Below are 21,270 nucleotides of genomic sequence, written 5' to 3'. Positions count from 1 at the left end.
CAATTTTAACTTCTGCATGGGTGGCAGATTTTTTAAGCAGAGAAAGAGAGTGAGACAGAAAAAGAGAGAATATAGAGTGAAAAAAGAATAAGAGTGTGGATTTGGGCTACCGTGGTCATCCCAGAAATAGACAGAATCTGATTGCTGATGGGGCTTTTGACCAGGCTGTTGCTAACCCTTATAGTTTCCTTTTAAACAGAATAAAATAGTTGAAGCCCAAGCACAAATATAGGTGCAGAGGCAGGGATAGAGGGCTCTAATGGTGCTTGTCTGGCATGACTTTTTGCCACTGACATCCCAGAAGATGTGGTCAGTGCTATTGAAAAAGAATTTGATTGATCATCTCTGCCTTGCCAAATAAAGGTAGTGGTGAAAAATGCTACTTCAGCAGCCACTAGAAAATGTCCTGGGGATCATTGCAGTTCAGATTTGATTATAAAGGCATACTAAGGGGAACCTGCTGTTTTGAACTGGAAACTATAGTCAAATGCACAGACATGAGAAATCCTCTGATTTTGGACTTTAAAGTTAAACTTTAAAGACTTGAAAAAACCTCATGGGTAGATTTTATTAGCGCTTGCAATGAGTTGATGTAACCTTGCAAAAATCAAATGCATGAAGGTGATCACTCAAAGCTGACAACAGCAGTGTCAGAGCTATTAAAAGCCTTTCCCAGTGAGGCAAAACGATTTAATTTTGTTTTCCTTTTCTGTTAAATCATCCTCAAATGTCATGATAGAAAGTAATATGGTTGATTGCCTTTGATTTGAGGTGCAATGAATACGATGCAGAGACTGGGGATTATGTGGCGTGTTGCATGTTTCCTATTTTTCAAATTTGTAACAATTAACAACTAACTCACAGTAAAAACAGCCATCTGAGGAAAGACTTTAAGGTAATCATACATGTATGATTGGAGACAGAGAGTGATGCATAAGGCTCAGTTAAAAGGCAGGAGACTTTTAGGAATAAAGTCAATAAAACATATGCTCACTGCAAGCGTCACTGTTTTAATAGATGAGATCTGAAATGTTGCCATGAAAACATGTCTCCATGGGGACCCTGGGATGTGGATTATACAGAGGACAGAGTAATCTGATCCATACAACAATCCTTTTTGCATCAAAAGCTAAACTTTAAAACAATAATGAATAAAATAAAATAAAAAAACATTGAAAAGGTATTCAGGTATTTTTATTTAATTAATTCACCCCCCAAAAAATGTGTAGACATATCTTTAAATGATCTAAAAGTGTTACAAAACAAACCCAATCTCCTGAGCTGGTCTACAATAAATCATTTCTGTCATTTAAATCATTATTTTCATTCATATTTTCATCCATAACACCTCTTAGACTTTTTATTATTAACACACCATCTGAAATCAATACTGAGAATGTCAAACATTTATTATCTGTTGAGATGAAAAGTGGTTTAAAAAGTTTGCATATTTACCCCCCACCAACAAGAAAAGCACGCACATCTGTGTTGCAGTAACAACGTTATTTGGGGGGAACTCACATTAAACATCATCTCCTGATTATTGCTGTCGCCGTTTATCAAACAGTCCCATTTGTCTCATTCCTCTCTGTATTTTTCTAAAAAATAATAGCATCAATTATCCCGGTACAACCCATTATGTTCAAGTGAAAAAGGTTTCAGTGTCTCTGGTGAATAGACAGGGGAGCTATGAACAGGGAACCCTTCCCAGTAGACACAATAAACTGTGAAATGTTTGCATCATTTTAATTAAAATGATAACTCTGTTGTGGAACCAGGTTTTATCAGGATGAAGGCAGCAGATGCAAAGTAACGTGACAACAAAAAAAAGCGATTATGTATTTGTGTTATCGCAAGCCATGTTCACTGCACACAGTAATTGTATTTTATGATTTTGTGCCCACAGTCACAATCCCCCTCTCCAATGTCCAATGATGGCTTATGTTTCCTAGTAGTGCACCCCACCAAGAACGTTTTGGATTAGAGCAATACTGCCACTGAGACAATTCTGACAAACCCGTAGCACACTGGGCTTACACTCACTCAGCCACACACTCTCATTCACTCACTCACACGCTCGCTCTCTCACTGCCAGATATGGGTGTCAGCCAAATGGTGCTATTTATTGGAGCAGGACTGGCACTTCTCCAGACCATAGGGGTAGCAGGCTTGGCAACGCAGATCACTGATGGACTCATTGAAGCGGTTCGCCAGCATGGACAGCTTGCTACCGTGACACAGAGAGCAGGGAGCGGAGCCTGAACCACCACAATGCTGGCAGCTGTCAGCCTCCTGGAGACAGAAAAAACACATTAGGAGATGGAAGAGGGGTCCTGTGAGGTGAGCAAAGGGGTCACAAAGGGAGGAAGGGGTGAAAAGAAGAGGGGATGCAGGGATAAAGATTGAGCTGAAAAGGGGAGTCGGTCAGGTTTGAAGGAAAGGCTCACGTCCCCCATATCTGAAGGCCTGTATGAAAAATGTGCGCAAATGTTTGTTGCTTTTGAATTACAAACATCTGTTTCTGATAATAAAACACATTTTTCCACTTAAAGTTAACACAAACATTTACAGTGCCACCAAAGGCCGCGTCATAATCAGCAAACATTAACGCCGCTATCATGTATAACTGACGTGCCTGCTGGCAAAACACTAGAAACCTTAATGATACAAAGAATTTTTCCAATAATATTTCTAATTAAATGGCTGTGGTAAGTAGCTGTGCTGCAGGATAATGTCCAGCCAGTCTGTCATTTATTATACCCAGTTGGTCATTATTGCAAAGTTTACAGTAATGAGCAGCTGCTCTGTATGTTATCAACCGAATGATGACTGAACAGAAACAGAAGCTGAGCTGTGAGGTTACATTTGAAACAGGATAATTAAAGAAAACAAAACATATTCACTTAGATCCTTCATGAGTCCCAAATTGTTGTAAAAGGAAGAGCTAGACAGCTTGGTATGCAAGGGTCAGCCAGAAAAAAGTCTATAACACAAAAGAAAAAAGTCAACAACAACAAAAAACCCTCTAAAGGTGCTGCTTTAGTAGGGCCCATTATTTGCTTCTATATGAGTGCAATACAACAGAGTCGTATAAAACAGGACACGGTATTTTGCAGCAGAAAGCAGCTACAAAAATAAAATGGTGCTGAAATTCACAAGGCAAAGGGGCAGGTAAGGTTTGTCTTTCAATTACAGTTTATGTTCTCACTTATAGCTTTGGTGACTCCAAGATAAACATAAGGATGCTTGTATATACAGCCATTATTATTTCACAATCAGGTTCATGTCCAGATTGTTGTCCAACAGTTGCAGAAATTTTTCATGTATAAAATCAAGTGTGAATCTAAGCTCTTCTTGGAAAAAAATGAAGACGGTGAATATAATGAATTGCCGCTGCTAAAGATGGTGAAGAAGAGAACGGAACAAACAGGAGTGAGATGACGAAATATAAAACAAAAAACAGGCTGAGAATGAACTTGTATGGAGGCGGAGAAAATGCGAAAATAACAAGAGAGCTGAGAAAATGATGGAGGGATAAGAGAGAAGAGAACAGTAATCATCCAAGGAGGTGAGAGGGAGGGAATAATAGCGACCTGGGTATCCTTGCTGGCTGGTAAGCAGCAGGCAGATGCTGCAAGGGCAGAGTAAAACTGTGGACTCATCAGTATTTGTTCACAGTTGTCAGATAACACTAGGACAATAGGTTGGTGGCTGTTGCAGCAGGACGGTAGAAAAGAAAGCGAATAAGGATACAAACAAGTTTGCATTTACAAGGAAACAGAGGAGACTTTGGTGTGAGGCAGAAACAGAAGAAGATCCTGCAGTTGTTTTCTTGAAAGCAAAGATAAAGTGAAGAAAAGATGGCTGAAGACACATGCAGAGAAAGTGGGATGGGGAGGAGGACATGGCGAGAGTGAGAAAAGCAAGAAACAGAAATGGGGTGATAAAACCTTACCACACCACTGAGAATAATTTGACCAAGGATCATTACCTTGGTATCAGTGTCGCAGATCTGTTTCTCCTCCTTCTCCGCCTCCTCCTGTGTGAAAACTGCTTTAGCCCTCCTCCTGCTCCCCCTTTCCTTGGCCTTTGGGTATCCTTCCAAGTCAATGAGAGGCACTGTGTGCTGCCGAAACATTTCAGGCTTCTTCTGCGGTGCTTTAATAATGCGCAGATTGCTGGTATAGATGATTATCTTACCAAAGTCCAACACTGGGGACTGAAAGAAATGTAAAATATCAGATAATCCTGCATCATTTTCTATTAACAACATCAGTGCCATGTTGTTGTCTGTGTCTGTCTATGTCCATATGTCTCTCTTCCAGAATTATGAGTTTTGTTGGTTCATGATTTCTTTTTGGTTTTTAGGAAGGAATTTATGATTTTTAGTTTTTGTGTATTCTTGTAAGCTACAACATTAAAGTTGATTTTATTTCATTCATTCACATCTCCCCAGTCCTGCATCTGAGTCTGCATTCTGTCTGCCACACAGCTGTTTCATGACAATTAGGCCCAAACAGACAAATAATTTTAATTAACTTATACATATGCTAGATGTCATCTACATTTCCCAACTCCAACTGCTCTCTGATATTAAGAAAAAAAGATTTCATGTTGAAAAGTGTCATCGCTTGTCTAGAAAAACATGCACATCCGTAGTGGTTATCTAGACAATGAAACAGTGTATCTGAACAGGGCAATAGCCCTAATCAATGCTAACAGCTGACCTAATTGTCTACCTACCGGCACTGTTTTGGGGGCAATAATGTGCAAATATTTATTCTTTAATCTATTATTCATACCATTTTTGTACTTTTTATCCACTTTAAAGTTTACTGTGTTGTGTCTGACGTGGGATAGTTTTCCAGTTTCACTGTACTATTGTAAGTATGACTGTGCAATGACAATAAAGAGTTATCTTATCTTATCCTATCTGTAATAATGACAAATATTGATACTTTTTACATACATTATATTCACTGGCCACTAGTATCTGCTTGGACCCCCTTTTACCTTCTGAACTCCTTTATTCTTCATGGCATGGATTCAACAAAGTGCTGGAAACACTCCCCTGAGATTTTGGTCCATATTAATCTGACAGCATCACAGAGTCGCTGCAGATTTGTCAGCTGCACATTCATGATGCAAATCCTATTCGCTCTGTTGGACTGGGCTCTAGTGTCTGTGCAGGCCATTTGAATATATCAAACTCCTTGTTACTGTACGTTTAAGATTCCAGTTTGAGTTGATCTGAGCTGTGTGACATTTTATGCTATACTCCTGGAAGCAGTCATCAGAAAATGGATACACTGTGCCATTGATGGACATGGTTAGAAAGAATACTCTGGTAGGCTGTGGTGTTGGTACTAACGATCCCAAATTATGCCAAGAAAATATCCCACATACCATTATACCACCCCCGTTTGGTTATGCCAAATTCTGACCCCTATAATCTGGATGCTGCAGCAGAAATCGAGACCCATCAGACCAATCTTTTATCGCACAGTTTTGGAGAACCGCGCAAATAGACTGTGTTTGCAGCTGACATGACTGGATCCCAGTGTGGTCTTCTGCTGCTGTAAACCATCCGGTTCAAGGTTCGAGGTCATCTTCACCATGTCTATTTTAGAGCTTTTTTTTTAAAAAAAGAAATTCTTCATTACATTTAACCCTTTGTTATTTTGATGGCTGCTTTCTGTGGGAACAAAGCAACCAGAGAAGATTGGCAACCTTCATCTTATTATGCAGGGATGTCTTGCTGAATCCAGACTCATGTTCACACTCTCTGTAGTATTCAGGATGATGTAAAAAAAATAATAATAATACATATACATATATATATATATATATACATACATACATACATACATACATACATACATATATATATATACATACATACATACATACATACATATATATATATATATATATATATATATATATATATATATATATATATATATATATATATATATATATATGTATGTATGTATGTATGTATGTATGTATGTATGTATATATATATATATATATATATATATATATATATATATATATATATATATATGAAAATATGAAAAATATACAAGAAAAATAAAAGAAACATATTGATGCAATTTATCTCTCTTACTTTAAAACTGAGAGTGAAACCCTAAAACAATGCAGCCTAGAATTATCATTAAACCTTGTTAGGTGAGGGACCTCTGTAGAACCATTGCGCCATCCTTTCAATAATGCCCTAAAAGGATAAGCTAACTCCAGATTGCTGCTCTCTACTGATAAATGTGCTAAATACTGACTTGGTGACCAGGGCCAAGCATTCCTTTGTTTGGAGGATAAAGGAATGAAACTGACATCAAGCCAGCAGGCAATGTGGCTGACCTCCCTTTTAGCCTGCTGCACTAATGAAGCTGCTGCCGTTGTAGCTCAGTAAAAATGCATTTTTCAGTCAGATTAACAATTTTATTGCTTTTGTTGAACAAATTTCATTGAGCAGCATGCAGCTGATGTTCTAATTGCCTAAGATCCCTGTTTAATATTTTAAATCTGGATTGTATGTTTTGTTTTTGTGTAGCCATAAATTAATTATTACATAACTTTGCATTCACTGATAATTGTGTAATGCTTTACTGTGGTGTGTCTGCTTGCTTTTCAGTACATGTACTCTTACTATGCATGTGTATAGTGTAAAGTGTAAATCACTGAAATCAGTTTTTAGGTGTGACAACTGGCCATAAAACATATTGAGAAGATCATGTAAACAGTGTAAAAACAAAACAAAAAAATCTTGATCTGCATAATATAGAACTCAAGATTATTCATTAAACCAAATATATTAGAAATTTACAGTTAATTGCTAGCTCAAATCTGTAAAAGCTGCGGTATAGCTCGTTGGTGTTTGCAATTTCTTTTAGCATCGCGTGGTCTGACTTTGGGCTAAATTTGTTGAGAAGTCTGCATTGTTTTTATACACACCTGAATGCTCCAGAGCAGAAATCTTCTGCTTTCACAGAGGTGGTCACAGTTAATCACAAGCATCTACAATGAAAACTCTTTTTCACATGACAGAAAATCAAAAAAAAGTTCAAGAATTGGGTGGCACATAAATATAAGGAAAGTGCGATTAAGAGTTTATGAGTTTAAGAGTTTATTAAGTTTATAAAACATTAGTTTTTGTCTTGATTGGTATTTATTCTTGTCAAAAATTATTTTTAGTTTTCTTACATAAAAAAACTATTAATGAAGACAGATAATTGCTATCATTAAATCCAGATGGTGTATTTGCCAAAACTATAAATGTATTATTCTAAATCAACTGATGCATGTAAGTTTTTTGCACCACGGACCGGTTTATGCCCGACAATATTTTCACGGACCGGCCTTTAAGGTGTCGCGGATAAATACAACAAAATAAAACTAGTACCGGTACAGAAAAAAAGAAGATTTATTCATAACACACGTGAAAAGGCCTGGGAAAACTGAGTTAACGATAAAAACAATAACAAAATAACGCTGAAAACTGATAAAAACCCTGAAAAACATACATTTCTCTCGCGGCCCGGTACCAAACGACTCACGGACCGGTACCGGTCCGAGGCCCGGGGGTTGGGGACCACTGCTCTACAGTATATGCCACAAAGTAGCTATGAACTGCCCATGGAGACAACCCTTGATATTTGGTCAGCTGTGATGTGCTGTGATATACAGTACATGCTGTAGACAGGGATGGTTATTGCAAAACAATGTGATGAGAAAACTTTTACGAACCCAAAGTATTTGTTTGTGCATTGTATACTGTTTCATATACCAATCTGGACCAATCTGAATATCACCTGGTACAGCTGATACTGGCCAGCCTCTTTTTTATGTACACACTGTTCCACTGTAACCCTAGGTGTCTGTATATCAGTGCTTTCATTTTATATGCAGAGAGAAACAATGACACTTTATGCTTTCCATAAAGCATCATTGAGATGCTAATGACTCAATTTCGTTGCCAGTATGTTTTTTTGAGAATAAAAGTTAACTAAATCGTTCATGAAACTCTTAATAGCGACTGACTGTTTTGGTTCCAGCTCATTTAAACTGACAAGGGAATTAGAATCTTTCAGAATTTACAAAATCTGAATTATCAGAACCAAATGGACAGTGTCCAAAACGTATTTACTAAATTAATCTTTTTTTTGGCAAAACCTCGAACAATTATATACAGTTTGCATATAAACACATTTTAACTGCAGTGTGTCATAACAGCAATGATGGGTGGCAGAAAACATGCAGCACAGATGCCATTGCATTTAAAAAATGCTACAAAATTGTTCACATTTGTTGCTAATGACATGATAAAACCAGTAAACACCAGTTTGCAGTGCACAGACAGCAGTGAAAATAAAAAGACACTAAACACTTATATTAATTCATTAAAAAGAGCATGCTGCTTAAAAGATTAAGTGGTGTTGTATCTACACATCACAGATAACTGATGTGCTAGTACAAAAAAACATGCATAGTTACCATCTCTTTTTAAACAAAACTAACAAAGTTTCATAGCATTTCTGCACCAACAATGTGATTCCCATAGAGCCATTGACTGAAAACTTGTCATGCCATAGCATGGAGTGCACCCAGATTAATGTGAAAACCAAACAGTTGCAGTTTCACGACTTTCAGTAGTCCATAAGATTAAAAGCAGTCACACTGACTTCTGTGTTTTCTCAACCCTTTAAACGGACTTAGACCCAAATTTCAGGTCCTTATGTAGATTATTGCAGGAACAAGCAATGTTTTTTAACGTTTTTTACACATGTGTACAGTCCTGAAAGTACTTTGACACACTCAACCCCCTCAACTTTTTTCTGGCTGTCCTTCAACTCAAGGGGGGGCACTCATTAAGCAAGTGTAAAACACAAACTTAGAACGATCAAAGATGGGGTCAAAGCCTTTTCTCTGGTATTCTCTAGCTCAAAAATGTGACGCTGATGAATAACTATCTTATTTACCATATGCTGTAAGATGCAACAAGTCAGTGAGTCAAAAGTGAATGTTTTACTTGTATATGCGAGTAAAGCATTGATCTTGACCGTCATATATGATTTATTTGTAAGTTGGAAAATAATCTGTAGTTCAGCAGTTAACACGTTTGCTTAATTCACAAAAGTTTCCCAGCTCAGGATCAGGGAGAAGACACGAATGCCTGGGAGGCTTTCGTCAGAAAGGGCATCCGGCATAAAAAAAATCTGTGCAAATCAAATATGCAACCCCTTGCAAAAGGAGCAGCTGAAAGAATCTTTCTTTTTTTCTCATGACATCTTCTTATGTTACAAATGAAGCACCTTTCATGAAATCTGACACCTCAGCCTAGACCTATGCATAAAGCACATTCCTAGCCTCACAATTCATGCCCAAACATAGAGTTCTTTAAATTAATGTAGTCTGAAAACAATGTGTTTAAAATTTTGAGAAAAACAGACATATATAATTGGCACTGTTAGTGAAAAACCTACAATAACTCAACTAAAATATAATATCAAATTCTGGATTTTTACCTTGCTGTCTCCCTCTCCTTCCTCAGTCTGGCCAACTGCAGGTTTGTAGCTGCCCATTCCTCTATATACATTTATTCTCTGGGCTATGAGCCCTGTTGGAGGATAGACACCTGGGTACAGAATAAAACATGTTGTCAGGCTAGAGTGAGAACTTGTATACAGTATTACAGACTCAAGTGCAGTTTTCATCTGTAGCAACAGCATGTGCTCTATTTCTAACACATTGATGTGCAGTGATCACATAGAGCCAACTACTGAAACCAAGCCTATAAACAGTGGTATCCAAAGTGGCTGGTGGGAGTGTGGACCAGCAAAAGACATCCAAAGTGGTAGAGTCCATTTCCTTAGAGCTGTTTTTCTTATTGGGTGTGGATAAGTTGTGGAACACTTAAAATATTGCGACCGTGTCCAATCAACTTGCAATCGCTCTGCCTTTGAAATGGTCGCTTTGAAGAGGGAGACGAGGCTTGAGGCCACTCTAGTCAGTTGCCCTCTTCAAACCAACTCTGTTGCATCAAAACAGTGATAAAATGGTGATAAAGTGGCAATAAGATGGGTTCAGATTGCTATCTGATTTGTGATAATACAGCAATCGGCTGTGACAAATAATGCATTTGTTGCCATCTGTTGCAATTCTTTTGCCCTCTGATGTAGATGGCAACCAGTAGACCATGCAGAATTCACAACTCTCTCAGCCACAGACTGAGACAGATGGAAATAGGACAATACAATTTATAAATTTAGAATTAGAATATAAATTTATGTAAAGTACAATCAAAGATGAAGATACTTCATTTAATCAATGACCATAAAAACTACTTAGAGAAGTGTACAGTTGATCTGCATAAAGCTTCAAGATCATCAAGCAAGAAACAGATGACTAACAGCTGACTAATCAGCAAAGTTAGGGGGTGGCTGTAGCTCAGGAGGTAGAGCTGGTCACCTACTGATCGGAAGGTTGGTGGTTCAATCCCTGGCTCCTCCAGTCTGCATGTTAAGTATACTTGGGCAAGATACTAACCCCAACTTGCTCTCTGAAGCATCCATCAGAGTATGAATGTGTGTGAATGTACTTAGAAAGCACTACGTATAGATAAAGTGCTTGTGTGATTGGGTGAATGAGGCATGTTGTATAGAGCACTTTGAATAGAAAACCGCTATATAAGAATCAGTCCATTTAGTTAGCTGGTTATAAACTCCCATTATACCAGCTAATCTTAAACTTAAGTCTCCTAAAAATAATCACACTTTTCCTCTGATAAATAGTGTGATTACATTCTCAGATCATAAGTTTATTTGTTAAGTGTTTGAGTCCCACATTGTTAGCTCCACTTCAAAAAGAGTTTTACTAACGCCAGCTAATAGCAGCAAAACCAACAATGCTAACCGACATAAACGTTCAGGATATTCTCAACAACTCACTTCAGTATCACTGTCATGAGACAGAAATGAGCTTCATCTACTTGTATTGTACACCTTTCATAAAGTTTTACAGCCTCCTCCAGCACAAATAGAAGTGGAAACCTGGCATATTTGCAGGTGAGGTAACACTGACACCTTACGATCACTACAGATGAACAGCAGCCAGAGAATTCTGCACTACAGCAGCCGCTATAGTTAGGACTATGCATTTGAACTGGGAGGGTAAGAAAAGAGAATTCAGCTGACTGAAACTACTGACATCTAGTGGGGAAATTTTACACACAGTACCTTTAAATACATTGATTAGGCAGTCAAATAATCATCTCGGTCACCAACATCAAAATGGGCTTTAAATTCATTTTATGCTACTGGATTCATGCTACTGGATTAACTGTGCATGTTTTTACTTTAATGGGGAAAAAAAGATCACTTTATGCAAACTACTACACCTTGCTTGCCTTGCCTGCTCCCAGTTTACATGCAGTACTGCCCAAACAAATAATCCTAAGGGCAACCATGCATATAAAGTAAAAACCCACTCTGTTGGTCTCCATGAGTGTCCTCAAATCCGCAGAGCTGCTCCATCTCGAGGTGGCTGGGAGGGATTTTGCGGTGGATAAAGCTGTGAGGGTATTTCTCCTCGGGGCTGTCCAGCTCTTGACCGTCCTCGTACACGTGCTTCAGCACTCGGCCACTGTAGGATGATGCCAGCTTGAACCTCACCTGTAGTTTGGAGTGGAAGGTAACATCTTTGATTCCACTGCTTGTTGTTGCTTGTCACACCAAAAACATTAATTAGTAACTAATGAGTGATTAATAAGTAACTGTAGAGTTTCTTTTATCTTATAGTACAAAGCACATTGAGGTGATTGTTGCTGTGAGTGGGGCTATATAAATAAATAGAATATAGGTAGGTTCATAAGCAGAAAAATATGGTATCTGACCATGTGTGCAAATATTTGCAGAATGTTAATACACACATCAACAGTCCTGTGTCATTCTCTATTTGCAGCTTCACAACATGAGCTGCAAACAGAGAACTCTTTAACTATGTGCTTAGAATCACCTGCTAATAGTTTTGCAATTGTTTAGAAAAAAGAGAGAAAGAGGAGGCTTGATAATTGAAACGACCTTAACAAGTCTTTTCCTCTGAAACATTTATAACGGTGAAACCTATAATTTCAAAATAAAGTGGTGTCATAAGAACTCACCTTTCTTGGTTTGGTGTCTTCGTAGCGCTGATTCAGTTTTCTCTGGAGTTCCTCCATGATGGCTGATTGAAGAGTGGATGCAGAAAGGGGGTCACTCCATCCAATGAGCTCCTTACCTTCTTCTAGCTGGACAGCGTGGAGCCTGCTGTGCTGAAGGGTTGTTTGTAAGGATGGATAAATTCAAACTTGGATTAATATACAGCTCGATGGAAGCACAGCAGCCGGACTAAAGAGCTGTAAGTAAGGAGTGGGCGGATGACAAAGATAGGATGGCAATGCTCTCTCTCTGTGTCCTGCTTCCAGAGTTTGCCTGTACCTGCTGTTTTAAGGGACCCACCTTTCTAGCTCTCAGTGCTAAATTATTCACAGATAGATCGAGTGTACAAAAGGGTGGTTGCGAAACCAGAAGCCCTGTCATCAAATAATTATGATCACAAAAATAGAAAGCATTTGGAGCCTGCGTGTTGCTCTGTGTGTTTGTGTGCAAAATGGAGAGAAAGAGAGAGTAAGGCAGTGAGTATGGGTACATGTGGGAGTTGTTAGATAGTTGTAGCTGCAGCCTGTCATTGGACAGGAGCCGAGAGTATCTGTGGTGGAAAGTAAACATGGCATTTGATGTCTGTTGCTGTCATAAAGAAAACATTTAGCCTTATCAAAATATCTCTATAATTAGCGAGCTTCAAGTGGCATCTGACTGAAATAACATATTACTTTTGTAATGTGTCTTCACATTATTAACAAATTGAGTGGCTCATCCCTGAAAGTCTAATCTGAAGTGCCCTGGAAGTGAAACACTAGTGTTCTAATTTATATGTGCTTGGGTCTGATTGATGGAAATTTCATCAACAAAGAGTGAACACAAGGCTCCAAGAAGACCTCTGTGTGACCTCTCAGTGTGAGTCTGTGCTACCTGCAATATGAAGGCACCTTCTACATATGAGTCTTTCAAGTGGACTATGCAATAGGATTATAAGAACTTTCCCATTATATCTGTTATCCATGTCTGCAAATTGAGGGAATTCTGGCATGATGTGCCCAGAATCACCACAACCTCAAAATCACCTTTGCTCCATGAGTTAAGACTTCACAGACATTCCAGAAGATTTTGGATACAGAAATATCAGCTTAGGCTGCTGCCCCCGCGACCCGGCCTCGGATAAAGCGGATGAAGATGGATGGATGGAAATATCAAATATCCCAAATGTTAGTCCTTCACAAAAAATTGAAGGTTACTTCAATGCAGACATGAAATAAATATTACTAAACATTGGTTTAGGCTTCAACATTGTGATTTACAGACATGAACTTAGAGCAGCGGTCCCCAACCTTTTTTGCACAACGGACCGGTTTATATCCAACAATATTTTCACTGACCGGTCTTTAAAGTGTCGCGGATAAATACAACAAAATAAAACCCAGTACCGGTACCAAAAAAAACAGATTTGTTTTCATAACACACAGGAAAAAACCCAGGGAAACCGAGTTAACGATAAAAATGATTTAAAAAATAACGATAAAAACTCTGAAAACCATAAATTTCACATGCGAGCCTCAACACTCGTGGCCTGGTACCAAGCGACTCATGGGACACGGACCGGTACCAGTCCATGGCCCAGGGGTTGGGGACCGCTAACTTAGAGCACTCCTCTGTGCCTTTTCTGGACAAACGTCAAGCATGAGTAAGTTCAAATGGTACAGAAAAATGACCACAATGATTTTTTATATGAACATTTTATTGATAAAGTAATATGGGATTCAAATGTTTTGCTTTATTGATGCAGAGATCTTTTTGCTACCTATAGTTATAGTATAGTGGAAAAAAGTTTTCATAGAACTCTGTGAAGTCCAGTGAAAGCTAACCCTGCTGCTAAACAAATGAACTTGATTAATTGGTCATCTGCAAGTATGAACATACATCTTTTTTGAGTGTATGATAAAACAATGTCACAATCAATGAACTACATCACAAACTCTACAGTCCCTTTTCTTTAAAAAGAACATGGCAACATAACTTAGGTTTGCAAAGTTGCATCTGAACAAACCACAAGACTTCTGGTATAATGTCCTTTTGCAAACCAGAGCAAAGTGGGAATGTTTGGCCATAATCCACTGCACAGTGCAAAAAAGAGCACAGTATATCAGCACAAATACCTCATACCAACTGTCAAGTACTGCCATAGGACCTGGGAACCTTGAGGTCATCGAGTCAACCATGAACTCTTCAGTTTATGTTCCAGAGTCATATGTGATGCCATCTGTCCAATAGCCAGAGTCATGTGACAGTACGATGATCCCATTATTAACAAAACATCTATAATAGAATGGCTGAAAAAGGCCCAGGGAAGGTGCAGACCTCAACCCAATTAAACTGCATTTAATCAACAAGATTGATAAGCATTAGTGAGACCTTAGAGTTGTGAATAAACAAATGTCTGCAAATTTCAGTGAATTCAAACAACATTGTAAAGAATAGAGGGCCAGAATTCCTCTACAACGATGTGGCAGACTGATGAGGTCATACAGAAAAAGATTGCTTCAGGTTATTGCCACTAAAGATTGTTCTACAAGCTACTGAACCATGGGTTGAGTTAGTTTTTCACAGAACAGCACAGAGCCCTAAAAAATGTTCACAACTTGCCCAATTAAGCAGTGCTGTGGAAGTTTTCCTTTTAATAGATATTATATCAAATCCAAAACAGTACATTATGTTACACTGTCCACCAAACGGAGCCACACACTTTCTCAAGTTTAAGCCTTTCTAAGAGGGTCTTTGATATGAGCAAAGGAATACACTGCTTTCCAGGAGAAACTGAATTTTACACTATGTACAAGACTGATATTTGATGCCTCTCTAATGCCTTTGATAAGCAATGTTTTTCTGTTTTTCAAATGATCCCATCATATAAAGGGGCCACTCATATCTCTAATTGTGTTCTTCATCTTTTCCAGAATTGGCCCATCAGACTATTATTAGGACTAACTGAGTGTGATCAGCATTCATTTAACCTTTATCCACAAATATAAAGAGTAATTTAAGATTTCAGCCACAATTTTTAATGGGGATGTACTAAAAGAAAATTCTGCATCCCCTCTGTGGGACCTTGTGTGTATCTGTGTGTCAGTGAGTATGTGCATCTATTTTCCAAAAACCTGTGTAAATCCTATGTAAACAATGGATCTGGAATATACCGATAGCTATTTGAATTGCTCTGTTTACACAGTTTTCTTATTCAAAGTTTGAAACTGCTGACGGCAGTGACAACTTTTTCCCTGCATCTTCAAGAAGCGATTTTACAGAACAAACACTAATCTAACAAATGGATCTCATTTACTCCATGCATGTCGAGATCAATCTCACAATTATCCTTACAGATGACTGTTATTAAATCGAGAGGGAATGGATGGTCTTAAAGTAGGGGGTGAGAGCATTCAGATCACACAGAGAGCCTCCCTTGTCTCTTCCGTGACCGAGAGTCAGCTTAATCAGACTGCAGAACAAGCAAGTATGCCTACTCAGGCGAGAAATTGTTTTGGGTGCATCGCAATGAAGGAATCATTTAATGTGCCAGGATTCTTGCTGCTTTCGGTTTAAATGATTGCCACTGTAAATGCGTATCTCTGTGTCTCCACATTAACAGTTCATGTATATTCTATTATCCCCATTAAAGCTCCCCCAATACAATATTCAGTATGAGCTTCATCACTCAGGTGCAATGCATGGTGTCTATCTATAAATCACCTAATTCATTTTAGTGCTCTAAAGACAGTGATCAAAACTGGGAAATAACAGTTTTGTTTTTACTGTACTGGTGATAATGCCCTTTGACTCAGGTGAATAAAAGAAGCTTCAATTGAAATCCAAATAGAGGACCAGCCACCCAGATGGCCTGATGCAACATCTATGTACTAAATTTGGATTTGTAAATTAGAACTACAACTATAACTTGTATTGCACCAACAAATCAGTAATTATTAAGATGAATGCATGTTGTTCCTCTGCAGATCTTTTAATCTAATTCTGGTCTGTTACACCCCGTGTACATTTAATGGCCTCGTCTCAGTTGTTTATGCCTCAAACCCTGCGCAGCTATACCACATCTTACCTTATGCTACATCAATCATAGACACTTTGTATTTAAGTTATCGTGTGTGGGCTAAGTTCGATTATCCACACCCCCAAACCCAAAGAATCCAAGCGCACTCAAAGGAACTTGGTGTGTTTTACTAGACAAGTCTCACTTTCAGGGCCTGAGGGCAGCATATGTCCTTGCAACCCTTTTTTGTATACCCTCAAAGTTTCCTCATCTTTGTCTCTCCAGATGTAAGTGCAACAATAAAATGGAAAAAAAAAAAAAAGAGAGAGAGAGAGAGGTGAAAAACTCACTCACAGGAGACATACTCATTATTTTTTCTTTTTCTGACACCCTCCCAAGGGGGATGTTATTGACTGACTCTCACACGAGCTGCCTATTTTCAAGCAACAATAGAATTTCTCCACCCTGGTCGTGATCGTGAAGGCAAATGGTTAGGGCAAGGTGGAATTAGTGACATTTAAGGAGTATATAACTATGAAAAAAAAGGACAGGCGCTTTGCCATTTTTAATGAAACCACTTATATTCTACAGCCTCGCTCTCTTTATCTACCCGTTTCAGTACCAACCTCACATTTTAACTCTACTGCTCTGCCCTTAGCAGACTAACAGGCAGGAGCATTGGAGGAGGAAGAGAAAAAGACAGAAATTAAAAGAATTGAAAGGCTGAAATTAGAGATGGATGGGACTATGAGGGTGGTACCCAAGAAGAGATAAAGGAGGAGTGATGAAGCTACAGATGAATTTGAAAGACTGTATTTATCTTCAGACATTTCCCAACACACTAATGTCACATCTTTCCTGAAGGTTACAGACAAAAAGAAAGAAAAAATGGACCCCAGACAATAGACTGGGACAGTTTCTTCTGTGTTAACTGAATGGAATACAATTATCATATGTTCACTGTAGAAAGAGATCACATTTACGATTTGCAGATGATATAACATGTTGTCTAGACACATGAAATAGTATAACTAAAATTTGTCACGGCTCGGGGCAGCAGCCGTGTGAAGAGTGGAAGGAGGACTCAAACGCAGCACAATTTCAGACGTGAAGGGTGATTTATTGACAATACTGAACATAAAGTGGAGATGGCAAACAGAACTAAGGACGAACTAAACTGGGAGAAACTACACAAAAGAGTGGCAAACCTGAACATGAAGGGAGAACAGCAGGGAGAGCACGCAGGGAAATTCACCGGGTATGAACACAGACGACGCGACGAGGAACAGAGGCAAACACACACTATAAGTACACAGAGAGACACTGGGAAATCACACACAGGTGGGAGACACAGCTGGACCTGATGAACCTGACGAGACAGGGGAACACTAACACCAGGGACCAATAGAGGGAGCACAAACCCAAAACCCAGTATCTAAAATCCCAAAACACAAACCATCCCAAAACAGCCCAAGAATAATAAAGAGAATAATAACAATAAGGAACACAAACACAAAGTCACTGAGTCATGGCCGCAGGACCATGACAAAATTACTGTGTGAGCAACTTCTTGTTTTCTTCATTTTTTTTTGATGAATGTCATTGAGTACATCAGGAAAAAACCCTGGTTGATAACTTCACACCACAATTTTTAGCCTAACAGTAATAAAGGCAAGTGTATATTATAAGAATCACATTTTTTTTAAAACACATGAGAGCTAGTGGTCCAAGGTTACAAAAAGACTTGATGACAACGCATAAACCTTTAACACTTAATTTAATTAAGATGCTATTTAAAAAAAAATCTCTTCCACAGCAGCAATGCTTTAAATAGAACTACTTATGCATTTAAACTTCATTATCTTAATTACAGTGTCTATCAAATGATAAATGTGGCAAGTAACACTGAAATTAATATTTAATATTTCACTGGGACTGATTTTCTATCTCGTTCTAATTAGCTGTTCGCTGGTGATGATGGTGTGTGCAGCTTTCATAAAAGCTTATGCACATGCAGAAACGCATGTCTGGGATGTTTCAAAGGCCTCCTTCTGTGACCTCTCCACCCCACTCTAATTTCATCTTCAGGAAGAAAAAAAAAAGTCTCAGAAATGATGCATGGCTGTCTCTGCCAACTGCAATCCCAGCCACAATGAGATTCAGGACAGCGGCAGGGAAATCATGGCCAAGAATAAGCATTCCACTCGTACTATGCTTTGTATTTTGCTGCAAGGCCTATTTGATTACATTGTCCAGAAAATAATTGAAGGTGGCTTGAGGTGGTGCCCACAAGCAAGACAAGTTAGTCTCGCAAGACAAGTTAGTTCAAGTGGAAGAGGGAAAGAATTAAAGTACAAAAGTTCAAATATATTTAGACGCCTTTTACACTATACTTATAGAGAGAAGTGCTGCGAACAAAGATTTATTATAAATCATCACTATTTATTTGTCACCATCTCAGTTTAGTGTGTTAATGTTAAAAGCACAGATGGGGCTGTGATTAATTTTGCACTTTTTATTTTATTTTATTTTTAATATTAATATAAAATACTGGCTTTTTTACTTAACCTGCATGAACTCACTCAAATGATGCAACAACGTAACAGCAAGCAATCCATCTGACAGAACACTGTCGCTAGCATGGCTAAAAATACAGAAGTATTTTGAGTAATTGTTACAAGTTGTTTTTCTTAAGCAAACCTATTGATGTGAAGGCTAAGAATCCACCAATAGAATTATGTGTCACTGATAAATCAGCCTTGGCTGACAGAACCAGCCCAGTGGGACCTTTTCAGGTTGTCTAGCTAAAGTCCTAAGTAACTAAGTTAAGTATGTAAGCAAAATTTATCATAAAGCACGATTCAAGACACCTTTTTACTGAACAAAATGTGGTACATAGTAGTAGGAAATACGGTGCTTAGGAATAACTCATTTACAGAAAACACAAATATTTTACAAATCTGTCAAAAACTTAATAATTAAATTGATGTTTTGGCACACCGGACTTCTCTGAGAAATGAGAAATTATTCAAGCATCACACTCAACCACAAAAAACCAACTAATTATTCTGTTCAGGAATACAAATAAATAACTGTAATTTGGCATCTTGATCAAAAATGTTAATGTGCTTTACTGCTTTTTTCAGCTTGTAAATCAGAATCAGAATCAGAATACTTTATTGATCCCTGGGGGAAATTATTTTTTGTTACAGTGCTCCATTTTAAACCAACATTAAGACAAGACAGACAATACACTAACTAAGAATAGTACAATATATACATATATATACATACATACATACATAAGTCACTTATAAATAAATATTTGGAAAAGAAACATGTGTAGTTATAGCAGCAAACAGTGTGTTAAGTGGATGCGTTGTACAGGGAGATGGCCACAGGCAGGAATGATTTCCTGTGTCGTTCAGTGGTGCTTTTCGGTAATCTCAGTCTCTCACTGAACGAGCTCCTGTGACTGACCAACATGTCATGGAGTGGGTGGGAGGTGTTATCCAACATTGTCTTTATCTTGGACAGCATCCGCCTCTCCGACACCACCTTGAGGGAGTCCAGCTCCATCCCCACAACATTGCTGGCCTTACGGATCAGTTTATTAAGTCTGTTGGCATCTGCGACCCTCAGCCTGCTCCCCCAGCATGCAACAGCATAGAGGATCGCACTGGCCACCACAGACTCATAGAAAATCCTCAGCATTTTCTGGCAGATGTTGAAGGATCTCAGTCGCCTCAAAAAATAGAGACGACTCTGGCCCTTCCTGTAAAGTGCTGTGGTGTTTTTAGCCCAGTCCAGTTTATTGTCAATGTGTACTCCAAGGTATTTATAGTCCCCCACAATGTCAACACTGACCCCCTGGATTGAAACAGGGGTCAAGTGTTTCCTGGTCTTCCTGAAGTCCACGATCAGTTCCTTGGTCTTTGCCACGTTGAGCTGCAGATGATTCTGCTCACACCACGTGACAAAGGAGTCGACCACAGCCCGGTACTCTGTCTCATCATCCCTGCTGATGCATCCAACCACCGCAGAGTCATCAGAAAACTTCTGAAGATGGCAGGTCTCTGTGCAGTGGCTGAAGTCTGTGGTGTAGAGGGTGAAGAGGAAGGGGGAGAGGACAGTCCCCTGTGGTGCCCCTGTGTTGCTAATCACCTTGTCAGACACACACTGTGGGAGACGTACATATTGTGGTCTTCCTGTCAGGTAATCAACAATCCAGGACACCAGAGAAGCATCCACCTGCATCGCTGCTAACTTATCACCCAGGAGGGTCGGCCTGATGGTGTTGAAAGCACTGGAAAAGTCAAAAAACATGACCCTCACAGTGCTCGCCGGCTGGTCCAGATGGGTGTAGACACGATTGAGCAGGTAGATGATGGCGTCCTCTGTTCCGAGACGAGGCTGATAAGCGAACTGAAGGGGATCCAGATGTGGTCTTACTATGGGTCGCAGCTGGTCCAGGATGAGCCTTTCCAGGGTCTTCATGATGTGGGAGGTCAGTGCCACGGGCCTGTAATCCTGGGGGCCACTGGGACGAGGCGTCTTTGGTACAGGGACGAGGCATGATGTCTTCCACATCACCGGGACCCTCTGCAGACTCAGACTCAGCATAAACAGTTTATGAAAGACTCCACACAGCTGGGGGGCACAGGCCTTGAGGACAAGGGGACTCACTCCGTCTGGTCCAGCAGACTTGCCTGAGTGAAGTCTCCTCATTTGCATCTCAACCTGGTATTGAGTGAAGGTGATGGGTGGGGGAGGGGTGTCAGGAATCTCACAGGAGGCAACATGTGAAGAGAGAGGCTGGCACAGTGGTGTGGCTCTGGATTCCAGGCTGACTGCAGGTGAGGTTGTGGGGGTGGGAGCAGACACTGTGGTGTCGAATCTATTGAAAAACAGATTCAACTCGTTGGCTCTATTCTCACCTCCCTCAGCTCCCCTGCTGTTGGTTGGCCTGAATCCAGTGATGGTCTTCATGCCCCTCCACACCTCTCTCATGCTGTTCTGCTGGAGTTTCCACTCCAGCTTCCTCCTGTAATTGTC

At 39.3% G+C, this 21,270-nt stretch overlaps 1 protein-coding gene across 1 annotated transcript; it reads right to left on the bottom strand.

Moving 5' to 3' along the window:
- Positions 1 to 1,225: 1,225 nt before the first annotated feature.
- On the bottom strand, positions 1,226 to 12,510 carry grxcr2 (glutaredoxin and cysteine rich domain containing 2). The gene is made up of 5 exons (XM_080866669.1): positions 12,182 to 12,510; positions 11,510 to 11,693; positions 9,549 to 9,658; positions 3,992 to 4,219; positions 1,226 to 2,292 (listed from the first exon to the last, which is right to left on the bottom strand). The coding sequence occupies exons 1-5, from the start codon at positions 12,236 to 12,238 to the stop codon at positions 2,119 to 2,121; spliced, it is 753 nt and encodes a 250-aa protein (XP_080722795.1). The 5' UTR covers positions 12,239 to 12,510; the 3' UTR covers positions 1,226 to 2,118.
- Between the last annotated feature and the right edge of the window lie 8,760 nt (positions 12,511 to 21,270).

This window comes from Rhamphochromis sp. 'chilingali' (assembly GCF_963969265.1).
Source record: "Rhamphochromis sp. 'chilingali' genome assembly, chromosome: 19".
NCBI classification, from domain to species: Eukaryota; Metazoa; Chordata; class Actinopteri; order Cichliformes; family Cichlidae; genus Rhamphochromis; species Rhamphochromis sp. 'chilingali'.
This window is presented reverse-complemented; position numbering and strand designations above follow the sequence as displayed.